The sequence below is a fragment of the Myotis davidii genome, unplaced genomic scaffold (genome assembly GCF_000327345.1).
Source record: "Myotis davidii unplaced genomic scaffold, ASM32734v1 scaffold710, whole genome shotgun sequence".
NCBI classification, from domain to species: Eukaryota; Metazoa; Chordata; class Mammalia; order Chiroptera; family Vespertilionidae; genus Myotis; species Myotis davidii.
Genome location: NW_006284328.1, coordinates 1,712,553 through 1,733,002, shown reverse-complemented (window position 1 = coordinate 1,733,002; position 20,450 = coordinate 1,712,553). Strand labels below are relative to the sequence as shown.

Sequence of the window (20,450 nt, the reverse complement as noted above, 5' to 3'; positions counted from 1 at the left end):
AGCAGCCAATGAAGAAGAAAAAGGAAAGAATAAGTAAATAAAATTTAAAAACTGCAATCTGAATAACAGGAAGAAAACAAATGGGAAAAAATGAACAGAGCCTCACAGACCTGTGGGACTATAGTGAAGATCTAAAGCTATATTATCCGAGTCCTGGAAGAAGAGAAAAAAAGTAGGGAATAAAAGTATCTGAAGATATAATGCTGAAAATTTCCCAAACTTGGCAAAAGATTATATAACCTACAGATTAAAGAAACTGAATAGACCTCAAACAGGATGAGCTCAAAGTAATTTACTCTAATACCCAGAGACAAACTTCTGAAAACTAAAGACAATGAAAAGAATCTATTTTTTTCCTCATTCAGCAAAAAGGGTTTACTGGGGCTGGGGGAAGACTGAAATCCAGAATGTGCAGCCAAGGCCAGCTGGGTGGAGGTTTCTGTCCAGAGGAAAATGGAGGAAGTTCAAAGAAAAAAAGTCTTAAAAGCATCGAGAGAGAAATGACACCTTACCTACCAGGTATATGGAACAATTCACATGACAGCAGATTTCTCATCAGAAACCATGAAGGTCAGAAGGAACTGACACATTTTTTAAGTGCTTAAAGAAAATATCTGTCGACCCAAATTCAATATTCAGTGAAAATATTCTTCAGGAACAAAGAGGTAAATCAAGACATTTGTCACCAGCAGACCTACCCTAAAAGAATAGCTGAAGGAAGTTCTCTAAACAAAAAGAAATGATAAAAGAAGAAATTAGAACATCAGGAAGAAAGAACAATGAAAAAATCGGCCGAGAGACAGCTGGTATCTCAAAAAACTCATCAGTCAGGACACTGATAAGTCAAGGCCCCACTGTACTGTTTTATGTGGGTCTCAATATATAGAGAGGAAATATTTAAGATACTTATAAACAAAAGAGGGTAAAGAGAGGAAAGATTTCTTACACTTCATTTGAACTGGTAAAATGTCAATGCCAGCTAATGGTGATAAGTTTTATATATACAATATAATACCTAGTAGGTACTAAAAAGCCAAAAAAGATACTACAGGTAAATCAAAATGGAATTCTAAAAAATGTTCAAGAAACCCACAGGAGGCAGGAAAAAGAAAACAGAATCAAAAACAGAAGGAAGAAACAAAAAAAGAACTCCAAAACCAGTACTTATCCAAATTTTGCAACAAAGAGGAATCACTAATGAGGACTTAGCAGGTAATATATCTCCATGGTGAAGAACATGGGCTCAAGAGTCAGACTTATGCCTGGACATTACCACCTTCTCGCTGTTTGACCTTTGGCAAGTTATATACCTTTCTAAACTTCAATCTCCTCACCTATAACACAGGAACAGTAATAATTACTACCCATAGGAGACTGTTGAATTAAAATCCATATATATAAAAGGCTAAGTGAGGTCAGCAGGTATGACACGCACTGACCACCAGAGGGCAGGCGCTCAACGCAGGAGCTGCCAAGTGACAGCACCTTTGCAGAGTGCCCTCTTGCACTCTGGGACCCCTCGGGGGATGTGGGACTGCCGGTTTCGGCCCCATCCCCACAGGCCAGGCCAAGGGACCCTGCTCACTCCGCAGATGCCGTTTGAGCCCCAGTGCTGCCCCAGGTGCAGCCAGCCTGGGAGGGACTGCGGGAGGTTGGCTCCAGTGCATGTCCGGCCCTTCTCGCCCAGTCCCGCCCCGCCGGCCACCGTCTAATTAATTTCCTTTCAATGTGCACGAATCCGTGCACCAGGCCTCTAGTATCTTAATAAAGTTGTTAAAAATAAATCCTTATGTAAAAACACAACAATAAAAAAGAAATGAAAAGCAATGGAGCTGGAAGGGACGTAAGAGATCACCCAGGCTGGTGCTCTCCCTTTGTATATTAGAGAAAAGTCTTGCCCAAAACCACCAGTTCATTAGTGGCCAAAACTAGACTGGGATTCGGCCTCCCCCCAATCCAGTGCTTTACAATACTTCTGCTGCTTCTACTTAGACAAAAGGAAATATGTTACTGTTTAGTAAATTTAGATTTGATGAGATGCTTCTTTTGGCCCCAAGTTCATTTAAAAGAAGTGCTGTGCCAAAATAAAATTTTCTAAATAGTCATCTCAGAGAGTAAGAAAGTAATCAATAGGAATTTATATTAAATCAGAGTTCAACTCAAATGATCTGACAGGAAGCCTTAATAACTATACAGTTCAATGAAGAAATGGACATGCTTTGGATAACTAAAATTGCTGGAATCAAGAACCTGGACAAGGCTGGCCTAGATGACTTCCAAGCTTCTCTCCTAACCCAAAATTTTTTATTTTAAATGAAACATCTTTATCACAAACATTATTACAGGTACAATCAGTAAATATCTCTTTTCAGTACTGAAATATTCTCAGACAGAGCTTTACAAATCCATATCATTACAAAGGAACTTGAAGGACAACATGGGATCAAGTTCTACACCAGCTATGAGTAATTACATTACTAGTGGCTGGATTAGTAATATTAAATATTAAAATATCTACAGTAAGATTGCCAATTACATAGTCACCATTCATCCCACTACTTTAACTCATATTAAACATAGTAATATTAAAATTCCTTACCATAAAGAACAGACTGGATGGATATGTGCACTAATTATTTTAGCAATGCCTCTTGTCAAAAAATCCCAGATGACAATTCGGCCATCATTACAGCCAACTGCAAGCAGCGTGCCCCACCTGTTAAAGGTGCAAGTCAGGGCCATGCTGATACAATCCAAAGTTCCATCAGCTTCCTAAAAATAAAATGAACACAAGAATACAGACAATAATACCCAGGTATGCAAATTATTTTGTAAAGGTTCTCTACTATCTATGGACACTTCTCTTGAATTTAAATCATGTTGTACACCACAATAACCTCTACGTACATTCTTGTATCAATTAAACTAGTCAAAATGAAGAAATATTTATAAAAGCTAACAGAATTTTTGGAAACTGGTGTGATCAATCCCTTACACTACCACTGTAACTTTGTACACACACTCTAGAGGACAGTTAGGCCAAATATAACAAGATTCATTGAAAGAGTCATCCCATTGACCCAGTAATCATATTTTTTTAATTTATCCCAAGAAAAATACTTTAAAACAAGAACCCTAGAACAGCCTATATGTGTAACATTAGAAAAGCCAAATAAATTTTTTATATTATTATCAAGCCATTTAAATAATCATGACTACAATGAAATATATTCCAAGTATTACACAAAATATTTTTACATTTAAAAAAATAAAGCGCACTTATAGCATACATATTGATTTATTACTATGTAAAAGCATTGATCAAAACTAGAAAAAATCTATATACAGGTGATGGTGCTGTTTGCGATCCTTTAATCAAAGTCATTTTTAATTTAAAGGGAAATGAACTATAATATTTACATTATGGTGAGCTTTCCAGCTAACTGCCTATCTGCCTCCCCCACTTAAAATTGAACATTTAGGTCCTTATTATAGCAAAAGATATATCATCACATTTAGTACTTGTCACACACACAAAAAAGAGATCAAAACGCATTTCCCACTCAAACGCAAGAGCTAGTGAGTTATCATGTTCCTAAGACTCACAATACTATACTCTTACCTCTGGATAATTCTGCCCAAAGGACTCTGCAACAAAACAGAGAGAGAGGTGATGTAACACACGTGGCACACCAGGGACCCTACAGCTCATGAATGGTGCATAGCAGTGACCTGCAAAACGTGGATGGGAACTGAAGCCCTTTCCTATTGTCATTATCATGTCAAGGCGGTACTTGCTTTTTTATCCTCATTATCTCATGTTTATAGATGCGTTCTCCTGAAGCTATATGACCTATGATATTGCAACAGAGTGAACGTAGAAGCAGATGTAAGAAAACTGCCAACTTCTATTTAGGCAAACTTTACAGAGATTTGTAAAAATGTAAAACAATGCCACTCTTCTCACTAAATTTTATTTTGTTTTAAAGTACCTATTTTCCATAAAAATGTGTTATTTAAACATGTAATGATGTTATTATGCTTATTTTTAAATAACAAACTTTTAAAAATCAAATCAGTCAAATTATCTTAAGTCCCAACTATTCTCTAAAATCTTTATTAACAACAGCCAACCAGCAGTGATCATTCCCCTTATTGATAGCATTTAGGTTGAAACATAATCTGGCAGTTGGTTAAGCACATTAAGCAAACAACATTTTGGTACAAAAATCCCCGACTGCAATATTAAATTTGGTATTTAAACATTAGAAGTAGTACACATTTCAAGCTATGGCTATGATACCGCCTGCTTGCCAAAAGTTTAATTTCAGCCCTAGCTGGTCTGACCCGGTGGAGTGTCAGCCTGCAGACTGGAGGTCCGGGTTCGATTCCGATCAGGGGCACATGCCTGGGTTGCAGGTTGGATCCCCAGTAGGGGGTGTACAGGGGGCAATCAATGATTCTCTCTTATCAGTGATGTTTCTATCTCTCTCCCTCTCCCTTCCTCTCTGAAATCAATAAAAAAATATATTTTTTAAAAAGTTTAATTTCAGCAGCAGCACCATCTTTGCCAGTATTTACTTAGATTTTATTACAATGGTTTTTAAACTACACACTGAGAACTACAGGTTCAAGAAAGCTGCTTTACATATAGGGCATCCAAATAAGATATGTTTCTCTCTCTCACACACACAATGAAGTTTCTTCTTCCCTTCCCTCTTCCTCCCTCTCTGTTTAAAAAAAAAATAAGTCTGAAAACCACTTTCATTACATTTTGTTCTTTAAAAAAATTAATAGAAAACATCAAAAAAACCCAGGCTCCATAGTTAAGAAAACCAAAAGAAAGATGAAACTCAAGGTAACTAATTGCCAAAAAGGGTAATTATCTTGATTTATCTAATGTGCCCATGTATTACGTGACTTGCTTCTTTAACAATATATACTATACATTTTTCCAAATCAATAATACAGCTTGATGTTCACATGGTTGAGAAACAAACAAAAATTTATTTAAAAATTAAAATCAACCCTGGCCAGTGTGGCTCAGTAGTTGAGTGTCAACCTATGAACCAGGAGGTCACAGTTCGATTCCCAGTCAGGACACATGCCCAGGTTATGGGCTCGATCCCCAGTAGGGGGTGTGCAGGAGACAACCAATCAATGATTCTCTCTCATCATTGATGTTCCTCTCTCTCTCTCTCCCTCTCCCTTACTCTCTGAAATGAATAAAAATAATAGTAATAAAAATAATTTAAAACAAATTAAAAAACACAACCTAAAAATATACTACACTCAGGAAGGACTGAGTGTGACCTGGGCTGTGTTGGGAGGAGGGAAGGCCACACAAAAGACTCTGAGAGAACCCAGAATCCAGGACCCTTTCAATGCATGATTACCCCTCAACACGTTACCTCTGATTTTGTATTTTTATGTTTTGGGGTGGGTTTCTTTTTTTGAGGTTCATCCTGGTTAACAGGGGTACAATAAGGAGTTAAAGGAACACAAAGAGAATGAACACAAAAAAGACTAAGCTGGTTTGGGACACTTTGGTTGACGAGTCTGAGCAAGAATGCCATCGCGCAGGGTTAGGAGAGCACGAGCCTTTCCTCGGAATGCTCAAGACCACTTCCATATTCTCCATCCTCCACCATCTACCATTTCCTGTCACAAGCAGACTCCTTAGGCTTGGTTAAAGACCATTAAGGGGAAGAAATGCCCAAAGATATGAATGCCAAAGAGAAATAAACCCCGGTCAAACCCTTTTTTTCTACCAGGATCTTTTCTCCAAACTGCCTTTGAGCTTCACAGGCCTCCCCAGCCTTCTTCCTCCCAGCCTCTGTTCTCTAAATCAGAAGTGAGGAACATCGGGCCTGCAGCCATATCAGGCCTGTGAAATCATTTGGTCTGGCCCTGCCAGGCATCAGGGGTGAATTAAATGTTTGACCAAGTAGAGCAGGCTAATTCTTAAGTTGATAATTCTGTATGACCCAAGAATGATGTTATAAATATCCAAACGGCCCTTGGCAGGAAAAAGGTTCCCCACCCTCTCAAGTGCTGAACACCCCCTCCTTGACAACTTGATTATCATGACTCTAAAATTTCACGGTCTTTTTCTCTCAATGTTCCTATTATTTCCTACTTGCCAACCAATTCCTCCCTTTGTAGCAGTTAGGTCCAGGGTAGCAGTTTCCATTCTGCTCACTCAATCTAACAAGTGATGACGAAGTTGGTGGCATTTCTTTTAAAGAAATGCAACCGCCAGGTGTCTAGATCACTGAACCCACTACACCCACCCCAATCCAGTGCATCAGTACCATAATCACTACATTTCCTAGGCTCCAGTCTTGCCTCCCTCAACACTTCTTAAAGTTGCCACACTTTCTAAGCCCCAAATCTCACCATTTAATTTACTGCTAAAAAATATCCCTTGCTAAACAATATACTGAACGCCTAAGAATAATTTTTTAAAATATATTTTTATTGAGTTTATTTAATTCAGAGAGGAAGGGAGAGAGAGACAGAAACATCAGTGATGAGAGAGAATCCTCCTGCATACCCCACACTGGGGACTGAGCCTGCAACCTGGGCACATGCTCTGACCGGGAATCGAACCGTGATCTCCAGATTCATAGGTAAACGATCAACCACTGAGCCACACTGGCCGGACCTAAGAATAATTTAAAAAAGCAATTTCAATCTGGCCTCCGCTGGTATTTTCCTATTTCTCTTTGGCTAACTCCCCACCAGCACTTAGTATGGAACTTGTATAATCCAACCTAAGCACCAGCTGTAAACTACTCACCGTTTCCTGAACATGCCACACACATTGTACCACCACTGTTCTCTGTGCTGGTAATTACCTTTTCAACTGTCCCTCTGGAAAAAGCCTACTTCATATTTACTGTCTGGGTTAAAAGGCACTTCCTCTTGTAAAATCATCCCCAAATTTTATTGCCAGCCCCAACAATACAGAATTAATTGTTCTTTCAGCTGGTTCCAGTTATCTTCTCCTAGTTCTATATATTTACCCAGGGCAAAGGCTGTATCTTATTTCAAATCCTCCTGCATACTAGGGCCCAATCCACCGTAGGGCCCAATCCACCGTAAATGGATAAATCGATTTAGTGAGCCACACATTTTTTAACAGATTAGCAGATACCAGAGGACACAGTGTTAACAAGGATTAAGTGTAATTTTGAGAAACTTAGTTACATATGTAAGCCTAAATAAATAATGGGTTGTGATAGAAAATACAGGTTTATTGTGAGTTGTGGGAAAAGTCTGAAAAACGCATGTAACTTTGTATCTCCAGTGAATACTGCCAGCTACACCTCAAAGGCTCAAAAAGTGGTTGCAGATTTAATATCTTGAGTATCCACATTAAGAACACATTATCAGCCTCTCTCTCTCTCTCTCTCTCTCTCTCTCTCTCTCTCTCTCTCTCTCTCTCTCTCTCTCTCTCTCTCTCTCTCTCTCTCTCTCTCTCTCTCTCTCTCTCTCTCTCTCTCTCTCTCTCTCTCTCTCTCTCTCTCTCTCTCTCTCTCTCTCTCTCTCTCTCTTCTCCCACTCTCTCTAAAAATCAATGGAGCCGAAACCGGTTTGGCTCAGTGGATAGAGCGTCAGCCTGCGGACTGAAGGGGCCCAGGCATGTACCTTGGTTGCGGGCACATCCCCCGTAGGGGGTGTGCAGGAGGCAGCTGATCGATGTTTCTCACTCATCGACGTTTCTAACTCTCTATCCCTCTCCCTTCCTCTCTGTAAAAAATTAATTAAAACAAACAAACAAACACATTATCATTCATTTCCTGCATCTGGCCAGATACCCTTTAGCACGCTCCCACACCGCATTGTTCCTGCTCCTCTCTCTTCTGTCACACCAACTTTCCTGCTTTAGAACTCAGTCACCCCCACAGAGAGCTGTACCTTTGGACCTTGTCTTCTTTAATTTTATTTTAATTCTTTTTGTTTGGGTGGTTAATCCTCACCCAAAGATACTTTTTTCCATATCTTTAATATTCAAATGTTCATGGTTATTTTCTTAGAAATATTTTATAAATTGATATTAGAAAGAGGAAGGGAGGGTTGGGGAGGGATGGAGGGAGAGAGAGAGAAATATCCATGTGAGAGAGAACACAGTGGCCAGTTGCCTCCCACACACTCCAACCACTGAACCACACCAGCCAGGACAGAACCAGCCTTCTTTTAAATTGCATAACCTTCCAATACTCACTATTCCTTCCTAAGTTCCACCCTCATGAATTTTCTGTATTTAAAACACACAACAAACAAACAAAGACAGCCACCTTTCCCATGTGCTATCTCTTTGAAGGTACTAGCCTAGCATCTTCTCTATATTTTTAGTTTTTAAAACTAAGGATCAACTGTTTCCCTCCCTTTTGTCCCCACACCTTCCTAAAATCATTGCAGGCTGGTTTCTGCTGCTCAGGTTGCTGTGGGGGCCCCAAGCTGCTTACGGACTAAACAGAGCAGCCCTTTTCTAGCTCTCAGCCTCAAACGCTCTGCCGTAAGCCACTGATTCTCACACTCTGTCCACTCTGCTTCCGGGATATCTCCTCGTTCTGTTCCCAGCCCCGGCCTCCCACAGCACTCCTCTGCTTCAGCCCTGCAAGCTGGTTTCCACCCTCCAAGACTCCATGAACTACATCGTCCAATAAATCTTAAACCCACCGCTTTGTCGGCGCTACTTACCAGGTCAAAACCCTTCCACGGATCTGCCATTCCTTCCTTAAAAAGCACAGACTGTCCAGCTGGGCACTCAAGAGTCTCTCCAGAACGGAGGGCACCAGCCCCACCCCCTGACCTTCTCTTCACTCACATGCCCACAACCTGGCCCCGCAGGGACATCCTCCGGGCCTCCTCCCGCTGATGCCTTCAGGCACCCTCCCCGCTCCGTCCCACCACAGTTTGCCAATACTTTACCGATCGCCAATGTCCACGCCAAACCCCAAGTCCTCCACGGGCTTTCTGTTCACGGTACCCTTCCTTCCCCGGCCCCAAGGACAGTGGATAGAGCGTCGGCCTGCGGACTGAGGGGTCCCAGGTTCGATTCCGATCAAGGGCATGTACCTTGGTTGCGGGCACATCCCCAGTAGGGGGCGTGCAAGAGGCAGCTGATCGATGTTTCTCTCTCATCGATGTTTCTAACTCTATCCCTCTCCCTCTCGGTAAAAAGTCAATAAAAAATTAAAAAAAAAATAATCTTTGTAGCCCCTTTGGACAACCAAAACCACCTTCTGATTACTTTTTTTTTTTTTTTAAAGAGAAACCTATCCATAAAGACAGCAAATCGTTCAGGAGTTCCGGGAACTCAGGCCTCCCTAGGCCACCGTGCTAAACACACAATGAAAGCCTGAAAGGAAGAGCCTACGGTTTTTAAATACGAGGAACTGACTCGGAGAGAGGGCGGCAGAAGGCAGCCTCCTCGGCAGTTCGCGCCCGTGTCGGACACACCGCCCCTGGCGACTGCGGGGCTTCTTCCATAGGAAATGGGGATACCTGGGTGCCAGGGCCAATTGTGCCCATTTGCTTGTTTAGTGCCTACAAGTCGCGCCCCACGGAGCCCTTTTTTCATCTGTTCAATGAGGGGCTTCCACTAGTGGTTCTCAACCTTCTGGCCCTTTAAATACAGTTCCTGATGTTGTGACCCAACCATAAAGTTGTTTTCGTTGCTACTTCATAACTGTAATGTTGCTACTGTTATGAATCGTAATGTAAATATCTGATATGCAGGATGGTCTTAGGCGACCCCTGTGAAAGGGTCGTTCGACCGCCAAAGGGGTCGCGACCCACAGGTTGAGAACCGCTGCAAGATCTCCACGTTCCCCTCCTTGGGCCTCCCGCGTTTCTACAAAAAGGCTTCACCTGCCCGGACACCCAGATGCCCCCCGACAAGTCTTCAGAGTTTCGCCCCAGCCTCACTCCCTCCGACTCCTCCTTCTCCAGGAACTCAAGTCCCGCCTGTTGTGCGGCACTTGAGCACCTGTGGTCCCTGTCAGCACAACTAAGTCACAAACTGCCCCTAGCTCTCCGACACGAACGAGAAAGTGGCCTCGGGAACGGCGATGCATCCCGCGGGGCAGAAGCCGGTTTCCTCCTGCTGCTGCTGCTGCTGCTGCTGCTGCACATCGGGAGCGCCCGGGGACCCGCAGCACAACTAGGCATCTCAGGCTGCAGCCTGAATACCCTCCCGCCCGGCTCCCTCTCTTCCAGGACCAAAGGCTTCATCTCTAAGCCGCAGCCATAGCCTTCCTTACCGAGCAACTCGAGGTTCATCCCTGAGTACTCTGGACGCCTGGCCTCAGCTCCAGCGACGACGCCTTCCCCGCGCCGGCTTCTAAGACTGTGTCTCAAAGGGGGGGGCGCTGCGATAGCCCGGCGCTAGCTCCGGAGACTTTCTGGTGTAGAAGACCCTTCGGCTTCCGCTTTCTTCCCCCGCCTTCTCTGTTCGTTTCAAGTGGGCTGTCCAAATATATGCCTAACCAAAAAGGAAAACAGGCTCTGTGGAAATCGTTTGATTATGATATTTATTAAGGAATAAAAGTATTTTCGTCACTTTGTACTTTAAAAAGCGCATGCACTTGAGGATGTTTCTTCCCGGGTTATGTACGTGAGCTAGAAATTTCAGGCATATAGTTAGACGACTAGGACTGCTCTGTTATGTGTTCAGCGGTGATGTCCCGGGCGGCAGCATCAGCCTCCGCAGGAAAGGTTCCGGGCAAACACGACTGACAGGAAAGCTGGAAAGGTCAGCCCCAGCGATCCAATGTGGAGCCGAGGCGCGTACTCACCTGTATGTAGCTAGTTATTGTGTATCCGCCTTTACATTTGTAAAGATATGCCATTGATCTCCTAGAAATGCGCGGCAGTGTTTATTAGGCCTTTACCTCAGGGTTTCCCAAGGTTGACCAGGGCACTGAAAAGGAAGTGAAATGAGAGGTGGGCTGAGTACCCCGGAGCGCGGACAGACTGTGATGAGATACACAAAGCAATTAGAGACAGCCAGCTGATGGTAACTAACGAGGAGGCAAATTCTGTACAAACAAGTTTCAACTATGGATGCTGTGGGCTATCACAAAACAACAGCTGCGTTGTAGGTCGCTACAAAAAGCCAGATCACCTGTGTGGGTTTAACGCCAGGAATCCCAGCTCCACCCTTTGGGCAATATTTTATTCTCTGTGCCTCAGTTTTCTTATATGTAAAATGGAGGTGATAGTAGTACTTACAGAATTATTGTGAAGATTAAATGAGGTGACATATGAAGTACATAGAACAACAAGTACCCCGTGAATATCAGGTACTGTTATTTACAAACTAGTGGCCCAGTGCATGAATTGAAAGGAAATTAATTAGAAGAAATGTTTTTAATATCGCTGCCCGCCCTTTCTCTATAATAGAAGCGTAGACCAAATATGTGATCGACAATGACAGATCAAAACACATGCATGTGATTGGTGCCAGCGAGAGCTTTATATGTATCGGGCATGCACAAGTCAACAGCCTTTCATGTATATAGAATAAACTCGCTTAATTAGACCTGCTTTCTGATTTAGCTAAACTTTTTCCAGCCCAGTGAAGCACCCCAACTTCTCTTTCAGGTGATTGTCAGAAATACAGCAGTAAATATCAACCCGACGCAGATTATTATTGTAGGTCACGCAGTGAGAACAAAGGGTAAAATATTTAACTGCAACAGTGTTTGACTATATTCTGTGCAGTGTGAAAACCTGAAGTCATTTTCAAGGTCCACCATTTCTTACTTCTTTTCAGTCGGGTCAAGTTTCTAAGCTTTCTAAATCTCCATTTTCTGGCTAACGAAAATAGGATTCCACGGAGCCTCCTATCTATCTACTCCAGGACTTCTGTGAGGACCAAATGAGATGAGGCACCGGAAGACGCTTCACAGACATTTGGTTAAAGTGTAAATGTTTCCAACAGGCTATAAAGCAAGTCGTGTTTCTGGGCTGAAGAAACTCCAAGGAGGCTAGTCGCTAGGGAGAGGAAGCCAGGTGTTGCTGCATGACAGCATTACTGGGCGCCCACAACGACCGTTTCTGGGCTGGCCACGGGGTCTCGGCAGCGCCAGCTGTGATTTGGTGGGGTGTTGCGGAGGGGTGGGACTGGTGGTGGCCGGGCCTGTGTCCTACTTGGGGGAAGCCGAGTGTTGCTTTGTCGCCCGAGGTCCCCGCTGCCCTTTCTCTATAAATGGCCAGTGCACATCACGGCAGTTCCTGCATTGAGTGTCTGCCCCCTGGTGGTCACTGAACATGTCAGCTGGGCAAAGGGACACTTAGTATATTGGCCTTTTATGTAGATCACTTTCTCCTAAGTTATCTCACTTCTTTAAGGCCGTTAGGGTAGATATCAGCCCAATTTGACCAAATGCAGTAATTGAGGATCAGAGATAATAGACAATTTGCATTCTTTGACATATCCAAAACATTGCCAAAAAGTCATCCAAAAATATTGTACTCCAGCAATGATATATAGGAGTATTTCTCAACACTCTTGTAATCAATTCATTATCATCAGTTCTCACAAACTGACAATTGAATAGATGAATAATGTCATTGTTACATTTATTTTCATAATGAAGATGAACAACACTTCACATGTGTAAATGTGTATTTTTCTCTTCTGTGAGGTGGCCTCTTCATGTCCTTTGTCTATTTGGGGGGTAGAGTCTTCATGTAGGATTTTAAAAGCAAGGAATAAGATCAAATTGCTGCTTAAGAAAGAAAACAAGGACAGAGCAGAGTAGGGATTCATTAGAGGAATGGAGAGCAATTAAGAGATTACTGCTGTAATCCTGTGGAGAGCCGCGGAAGACCTGAATCAAAGCCACGATAAAGGGAGGAGAGAAGGCAATGTCTTCAAGAGAGATGTAAGAGACAGAACTGATAGAGCAGCGGTTCTCAACCTGTGGGTCTTGACCCCTTTGGGGGTCGAACGACCCTTTCACAGGGGTCACCTAAGACCATCGGAAAACACATATATAATTATATATTGTTTTTGTGATTCATCACTATGCTTTAATTATGTTCAATTTGTAACAATGACATTGGGGGTCACCACAACATGAGGAACTGTATTAAAGGGTCGCGGCATTAAGAAGGTTGAGAACCACTGTGATAAAGGGTCAGAAGACTGGCATGACTAAGATGTTTCTAGTTGGGGCGACTCCATTTGCCGCCACAGGGAATGCAGGGAAAGGAACAGCTCTGGCAAGGTAGATGGAGAGTCCAGATTGGGACACATTGGGTTTAAGGAACCTGTCGGAAATTCAAGTGACCGTACAGACTTGGAGTTCAAAGAAGAGATCCAAGCTACTGTATTTTATCAATTCTAATATGGACACTTTGCCACACCTTAAAATCCCTTGGCTATGAATTGCCCAAACTGTATTCAGAATTGAGCCCCATCTCGTCCCCACTGTAAACTTCCACTGCCGTGGTCCCAATATTTATCGCGATGGTCCGTTTTTAACAACTGTCATTCAGTTTTCTTTAATAATCCCACCATCACAGTGGCTTCTGCTTCTTGGAGCCAACCCCTCCTTGGGTGTAGTCATTGAAATGCAGCAAATTATCAAAGTTACACCTCAGGGAAAACTTGGGCCCAGCTGGTCTTCACTCCCCCTCGCCCCTAACCCCACATCTTGTGAGCACTTGGCGGCATCCTCGGGCTGCCTGTCCCTTCACCTACCCTGGCCTGCACCCCTCGCCCCAGCTTCTGGTTCAGCAAGCTCCTCCAAAGCTATTCTTGCAACCCAGGGCAATTTGGTGGATGACACCAGCTGCCACAGACTCCTCCTTTTGCCTGAATTGGATGGAGGGTCCTACTCATGAGGCTCTGCCAGACCCCATGGCTGGAAGAGAGATGAAGAAGCTCATTTGCCAGCCTCCTCTTCAACTCAGAGGGCCAGAGGGGAGCATAATTAAGAAAGGAAAACTGATAGGGGAGGCTAGGGGACTGTCAAGGGCGGGGGGAGAAAAATGAACACATATGTAATACCCTTTGTAATACTTTAAGCAATAAAAAAAAAACAACAAAAAGAAAAAAAAGAAAGGAAAACTGGCCTTGGAATGAGGGGACATGGGAGTTAGTCTTGTCCTTGCCTCCAATTAGCTGTAAACATATGCTACAATATACAGATCTTGTATTATAGTTGTACACTTGAAACCTATATAATTAACTAATGTCACCCAATAAACTCAATTAAAAATACATTAACTTTGAAAATAATTTAATTAGCTGTTAATACATTTAAAGTGTTTATATTAAGTACTGACAAATTGGTCTTTTGTGGCTATATTCACTTCCCAACACTATATGAAAAGTAGTGCTCATAACCCACACTTATAAAGAGGTTTCTAATATTTATCTTTGGGAATCTGATAGATGGAAATATCTTTTTGGTTTTTATATGCATTCCTCCTGGTTACTAGGTGAGGATAAATATATTTTTCAAATTTTTAATTAGCCAATTTGTTTTTATTTTTTATTGGTTTCTTCATATATTAGGAATATGAATGTTTTTATCAGTTATATAATTATTCTCTCCAAATTAATGATCTGTCTTAATTTTGCTTTTGGTATCTTTGGACGTATATATGTTCTTTATAATTTCTATCATTTTTTTCTTTATGGCTTTTGGGTTTCTGATCACCCTCAAAAAAGTTCTCTCTTCCTCCAAACAATAAATGAACATACTTACACACATTTTTTCCTGGAAGCAGAAAGCATAGTAGTTAGATGCAGAATGAGAGGTTCTGGAACTGGACTTCTTAGATTCAAATCCCAGCTCTGGCATTTATCAATTGCTTGACTGTGGTACTAATATTCTCATCAGTAAAGTGGGGTTCTGGTGAAGGTTAAGTGAATATATCTATGTATCTATATATGTAGATATATAGATAGATATAATTTAGAATAGTGCCTAGTATATAATAAACATTCAACGTGTATACCATTATCAAGTTCCTTTATAGTTCTATCTTTAATATTTAGATCTTTAGTATACTTTTTTGTGTGCATGATTTGAGTCTATTTTTTCCCCAGGTGAATAGCTAGCTTTATAATGTCTATTTTTCCAGATCTGAAATACCACCTTTAGAATATACTAAGGAACAGGCCCTCCCTAAGGAAGCCCGTAAGAGACCTCAACCAGTTCAGTGGCCACCCACGATAACTGCACTTCACAGACACCTTGGGGTTCTACTAAAGGTAGACATTTCTAAGTTGAATTGAACAGTGTTCAGAAACGTGGTGGACTCTCCCCTTGGAACCCCACCCAGTCACAGGACCAGGGAGGCCACCCGAATTGCCTTACTCAAGTAACAAGCCTGCTGATCGATGTGTTCTTGGAGAAGCATACACAACCTAAACATGTATACTTACACTATAAGCTATTTTTTCCAAAGTAGTAATGGTTAGAGAGGAAGTTAAGAGGACTCACATGAACTATACTACAGCACAGGGGATAGCATGTGAGATGGGGTGTATTTGGCTGTGAAGGGCGGGCTGGGATTAGTGAGAGTTTCACAAGTGTAAGAAGCTCATGTGCATTACATGCCTTGTGTGTAGGGGAAGGCAGAGAACCACTGAGATTCAACGTTAGCTTTTCCTTTAAGACAATAAAAAAGCCCTAACCCGGTTTGGCTCAGTGAATAGAGTGTCGATCTGCAGACTGAAGGGTCCCAGGTTCGATTCCGGTCAAGGGCATGTACCTTGGTTGCGGGGGCACACCCCCAGTGGGGACTGTGCAAGAGGCAGCTGATCGATGTTTCTCTCTCATTGATGTTTCTAGCTCTCTATCCCTCTTCCCTCCTCTCTGTAAAAAATCAATAAAATATATTAAAAAACAAACAAACACATAAGCTGTTTAAGTTGTGCTGCCATCTCCTGGCTGAACTTGTATTGCAGTCAAATCACAAGCAGTTACAGCACAAAGTGATGCAGCCATATAAGCATGAAATAGTAACCCAAACAAGTACACCCTACAGAAGGTGGCATGCAGCCTGCTGACACTTCCTGGTGACCACAGCTAGTGCCCCTCTGCTGGCAGTGGCCACTGCTGGTGCCTGCCGAGCACTGCCTAACAAGCACATCAGAAGGCGGGGTGAGCCTAAATAGAAAATTCAAACATTCCAAATGCAGATGGTCCGGTATGTAGATTCCAGCCCCACATCCCCTCCCAGTGTGATAAAGAAGAGCTAGGCATGTGCATGAGCTCAGAATGCTGCAAGTTTGTGCTGGACAGAAGCTGGAGAAACGTGTGTGAACCTAGGAAAGGCTCTGAAAACTAAATTGCTATCACCGCGCCTTGCCCTCTCTTCTCCACTGTCCCACCTCCCATTTCCTTGCCCCACTTTCTGGTCGTGCTAATGTCAAGTACCTGGGAATCAGGAGTGATCTATGGGGGAGCAGCATGTTCTACCGTATCCACCTCTAAGACAAACTGAAAGACATCTGACTGCAGAGGTCCCCGTGGAAAAGGGACAGAATAGGGAGTGTCCTGGTGACACAGGGGAAACAAAAGCCAAACACACATGAACTTAAAACGTTAATGCGGTCTTTATTATACAGCACATCTGCTATTTGTACATCCAAACAAGTATACAGAATACTCTATAAAACCAAACCCAACCCTTCAGAATTACATGAAGCGAAGGCTTATCCCTTCATTGCGTCTCTTAAAAATACGCACAATTAACAGGGTCCTGCTGTAACAATGCAGAAATGTAACAGTGTGGAAAGAGACGGGGAGCACAAGAAAGGAGAGCACGTAAGGACTGAAGTTTGTGCCAAAGTAATTTCTCTAGTTATTGCACTTTTATCTACACACTTAGTATGTTACACTTTTATTTAACACTGTAATAAACATTAGTGCTTTACAACAAACAAAAATATTACATAAAGACAAAAGACAACCAGCTGTCCAGACCGATTTTCTTTTCAACCCTCTGGGGAAGAAGGCCTACCCAGTGCCAGGTGTTCACAGTCTCTGCCATCCTCTCAGCTGGACTGGATGTTAACACAGCAGGTGAAGTTAAAAATAAAACCCTTGTAAGAACAGTAGTGCTACTTGAAACCCCCAAGGGAGTTTGCAATGTAAGTTTCTCAAGGTTATTCCCTCCTTATCTATTAACCTCCACTAGCCCTAACCACCCCACCTCCATATTTAGAAGGATAAACCCTCTCTTTTTTTTCCTCTCTTAAGAGAAAGTGGGTTATTTGAGCCAGCAAATCCCAAAATCAAGCTTTGAAATCTCAAAGAAGCTCCTCTATTGGCAATGGACTCTGGGAAGGCCGTTGAGACCGCTCTGATGCACTGTGGAGTTTGAAGGTCCCTGATTGGGCAGATAGAACACCAAGCTTGCCTTCTTGCCAAAGCAAGGCCAGAGGGCGTCTCTATCCCCCAAGTGCTACTGTGACCCCCACTCCCCCGTGGCTTGTCAGTGCCGAATAAAAACCAAAAAATAAAGTGTCATTCAGTGCATGTATCATGTTGCAGCCCAAACCACTTCTCCGGTAACAAAAAAATGTTTCCAACCCCTTTGACAGCTCAAGCAAAGATGAAAAAAAAAAAATGCATTGAAGAGCTGACTGGCACTAGTTGAGGTCGACCATGCCCCTATATCGGTGGTAGTAATGTATCCTTTCTTCACTGTTCCCTTGACTTTTAGTGTTAAAAATTAGGAGAAGCTGCTGCCTATGCTCTGTCCCCCTGCAACTGATGTAGTCACAAGTGACTCTTTGGTCTGGGAAGAACCAGTACTTTCCAGAGCTACTCTCCGCAGAGGATCAAGGGGCTAGGGCATGCGTGTGGAAACCTCACCCAAGCGAGCATTCCTCCATCCATGACTGACCTTGCTTTGCTGCTGGCTCCTTAGGCACAGGTGAGCCACTCCTGGCTCCAGACTCCATTCTTCCAACTGCTCTGCAGAAAGGTCCCCCACTCAGTTCTGAAGCAACATAAGTGATCAGACTGCAAGGGCATTAAAAATGCCCAGGTGTTCCTTTTCGGGGAAATTGCCATAATTAAACTGACTAGAAGAATAGAACACAGGGTAATTATTTCATCTCATCCTTCTCTGTGCCACCCCCCACCCCCAACCCTCACCACTAGCCCAAAGCTAGGAGGTAAAATCTTCAGACTTTGGTCTTGCTAAGCCCTTAACAGCCCAATTGCCACCAAACTTCTTTAATACCTAGTATCTTCCCAAGTAATATACAATACAGTACATTTCACGGCATTCCATTACTTTAATAATAATGGGTGCCAAGGAAAAAGGAATCTGAAATTTGCTAACAATGTTGTAAAACAAAAGCACAGTATACATGTGTTACACATATGTACTCCTGCACTCAGCCTGCTGAGTGTTTAAATAACACCTCCAAGTGTCTACATGGGGCTTTGATAGCCTGAAGACTTTCAGGAATATTCTGCACCTTTTGTCAGAATGCCTTTTAAAAAGAAAACTTAATGAACTATAACACAATTACATGTCCATTAGCCCTTTCCTCCCCACTCAGGCAAAAAATATGGGGAATCTGCTAGAAAACTGATGCTGGAGTTTTTCAGTTTCTCCCTAAGCCACAGGGAGAAATTGAAAAGGGACTCCGGTGGCGGCAAACCTAACCTCCCATGTCTGAATGGGGGTATGAACTAAGGCTTCCGAAGAATGTTAGGAATGTGGTCTCCATAATGGGAGCACAGACTCCTGATTATAGTCAGAGTTAAAATGACTAGAAAAGGGAACTATATAAAACTTTCTTGAAATTTCTAGAAAAAGGAACTACTATATAAAGCTTTCTTGAAATGTCATACAGAACAAGACTTATACAGATTTTCCATCAAGTAGAGACTACTCGCCTCTACTTTTTAAACTTGAAACATGGCTTCCTGGAAGGCCCATCATAGTCCCCATAAGGGCAACGAGTTAATGCTGACAAGAATAGAGTTACTTGAAGTAAGTGTTAAAAATTCTAAGAGATACACTGAACATTCCACCAAACAAGCCTGGAGCCTATAGAACCCAAAGACACTGGGTCAGTCAACCTGTCATTTGCAAGTCAAAAGGTTTTTAGGACTCTATATGGGTTTCTAAAGGGCTACGAGTGCTCAAGGGGCTACTATACTCATACAGGTCATAATCAGAGCCCAGGAGGGCCAGAGTTAAAAACTGAACTTTAAAAGTTAGATGAGCCCGGCCGGTGTTGCTCAGTGGTTGAGCGTCAACCTATGAACCAGGAGGTCACAGTTCGATTCCTGGTCAGGGCACATGCTCAGTCTGTGGGCTTGATCACTAGTGGGGGGCATGCAGGAGGCAGCTGCTCAATGATTCTCTCTCATTATTGATGTTTCTATCTCTCTCTCCCTCTCCTTTCCTCTGAAATCAATAAAAAAATATTTTTTAAAGTTATATGAAAAATTTTTGTAGACCCATGTATACCGTTAATGTTTGAGAGATGGACACTCTGTGACAACCCTAGAAAATTCCAGCAGCGAACCTGCCCATTATCTTACACACCTACTCAGGGACTGTTTCCCAGTTTGGGACTGGGCACAGGGTCAGACCATAGTGCTTGGAGCTGAGGCAGATGGACAAGTTACTCACTCCACTGTCTATTCCCTCACCTACCTCTTTTTCTAAATAGAATGGACTATTTGGTTGAGGGAGGCTTGAAATGACGATCTGAGATGCACCAATGTTTAAATTGTTCCCCTTCCTTTGACTGGCATAAGAATTTCTCTTCTGATGCACACTTCATGGCAAACTCTCCCAAGACCACCGCCCACCTTCTGAATGCAAGGGAGGCGCCCTCCCCAGGCACTAACACCCGGGGTAAGGGGCACACACGAAACTACAAAAAGTGTTCTTCTCTTCCAACTGGTTCTCTTCTGCTAACATTTAAAATAAGGAAAAAAGAGGGACAAGTGGCAGAAGAAACCTTGGTTAAAAAGCTCAACAACCAAGTTGAAAAACATCAGTGTGTTAGATTCAAACTCAAAAGGAAGAGTTTCTGGGTTTTTTTTTAAGTTTTAAAAAACAAGCTGGTATCTGTCTAGTGGGTTTGTATGGAGACCCACGGCCTCCAGATCACTGTCCACTTCTCAGGCTCACCAAATACTTCAGACTGAGGCAATTTTACTCAGATACTCATCCCTAAGTATCTTGTTAACTGGCGCTTCCTCATCTTGAGGATGAAAAGAGAAAAAAAAAAATGAAGACCCAAGGGTAGAAGAGATTCTATTTTAGGAGTAGTGGTAACTCAAAACCCAATAGCTCGCGCACACGCACACACACACTTTTGTCTTTGTGGCCTCTTGGTGATATAACTGTGAAGTACTCTCCCAGAAGTCAGGGCTATGTGGTCCTATAAGTGTAAACACACTGGCATTGGAAGGAACAGAGAGCTTTGTTTC

At 42.7% G+C, this 20,450-nt stretch overlaps 1 protein-coding gene and 1 long non-coding RNA gene across 4 annotated transcripts in view; both read right to left on the bottom strand.

Moving 5' to 3' along the window:
• RBBP5 (retinoblastoma binding protein 5) overlaps positions 1–10,468 on the bottom strand; it is a 27,667-nt gene extending 17,199 nt beyond the window's left edge. The window contains exons 1-3 of one of the 3 annotated variants that reach the window (XM_006754404.2): positions 10,275–10,468; positions 3,623–3,648; positions 2,600–2,772 (exon numbers count right to left, since the gene is read on the bottom strand). In XM_006754404.2, coding sequence (XP_006754467.1) covers positions 2,600–2,772; positions 3,623–3,648; positions 10,275–10,293 — 218 coding nt within the window. In that variant the 5' untranslated portion in view covers positions 10,294–10,468. The remainder of the gene's footprint in view (positions 1–2,599; positions 2,773–3,622; positions 3,649–10,274) is intronic. The other 2 variants (XM_006754405.2, XM_015569530.1) reach the window with 2 other exon arrangements.
• Positions 10,469–16,575: 6,107 nt separating this feature from the next.
• Positions 16,576–19,297, bottom strand: LOC107184439. Its single transcript, XR_001515274.1, has 2 exons — positions 17,890–19,297; positions 16,576–17,044 (listed from the first exon to the last, which is right to left on the bottom strand). It is a non-coding gene; the product is annotated as an uncharacterized LOC107184439 (long non-coding RNA).
• Positions 19,298–20,450: the final 1,153 nt, after the last annotated feature.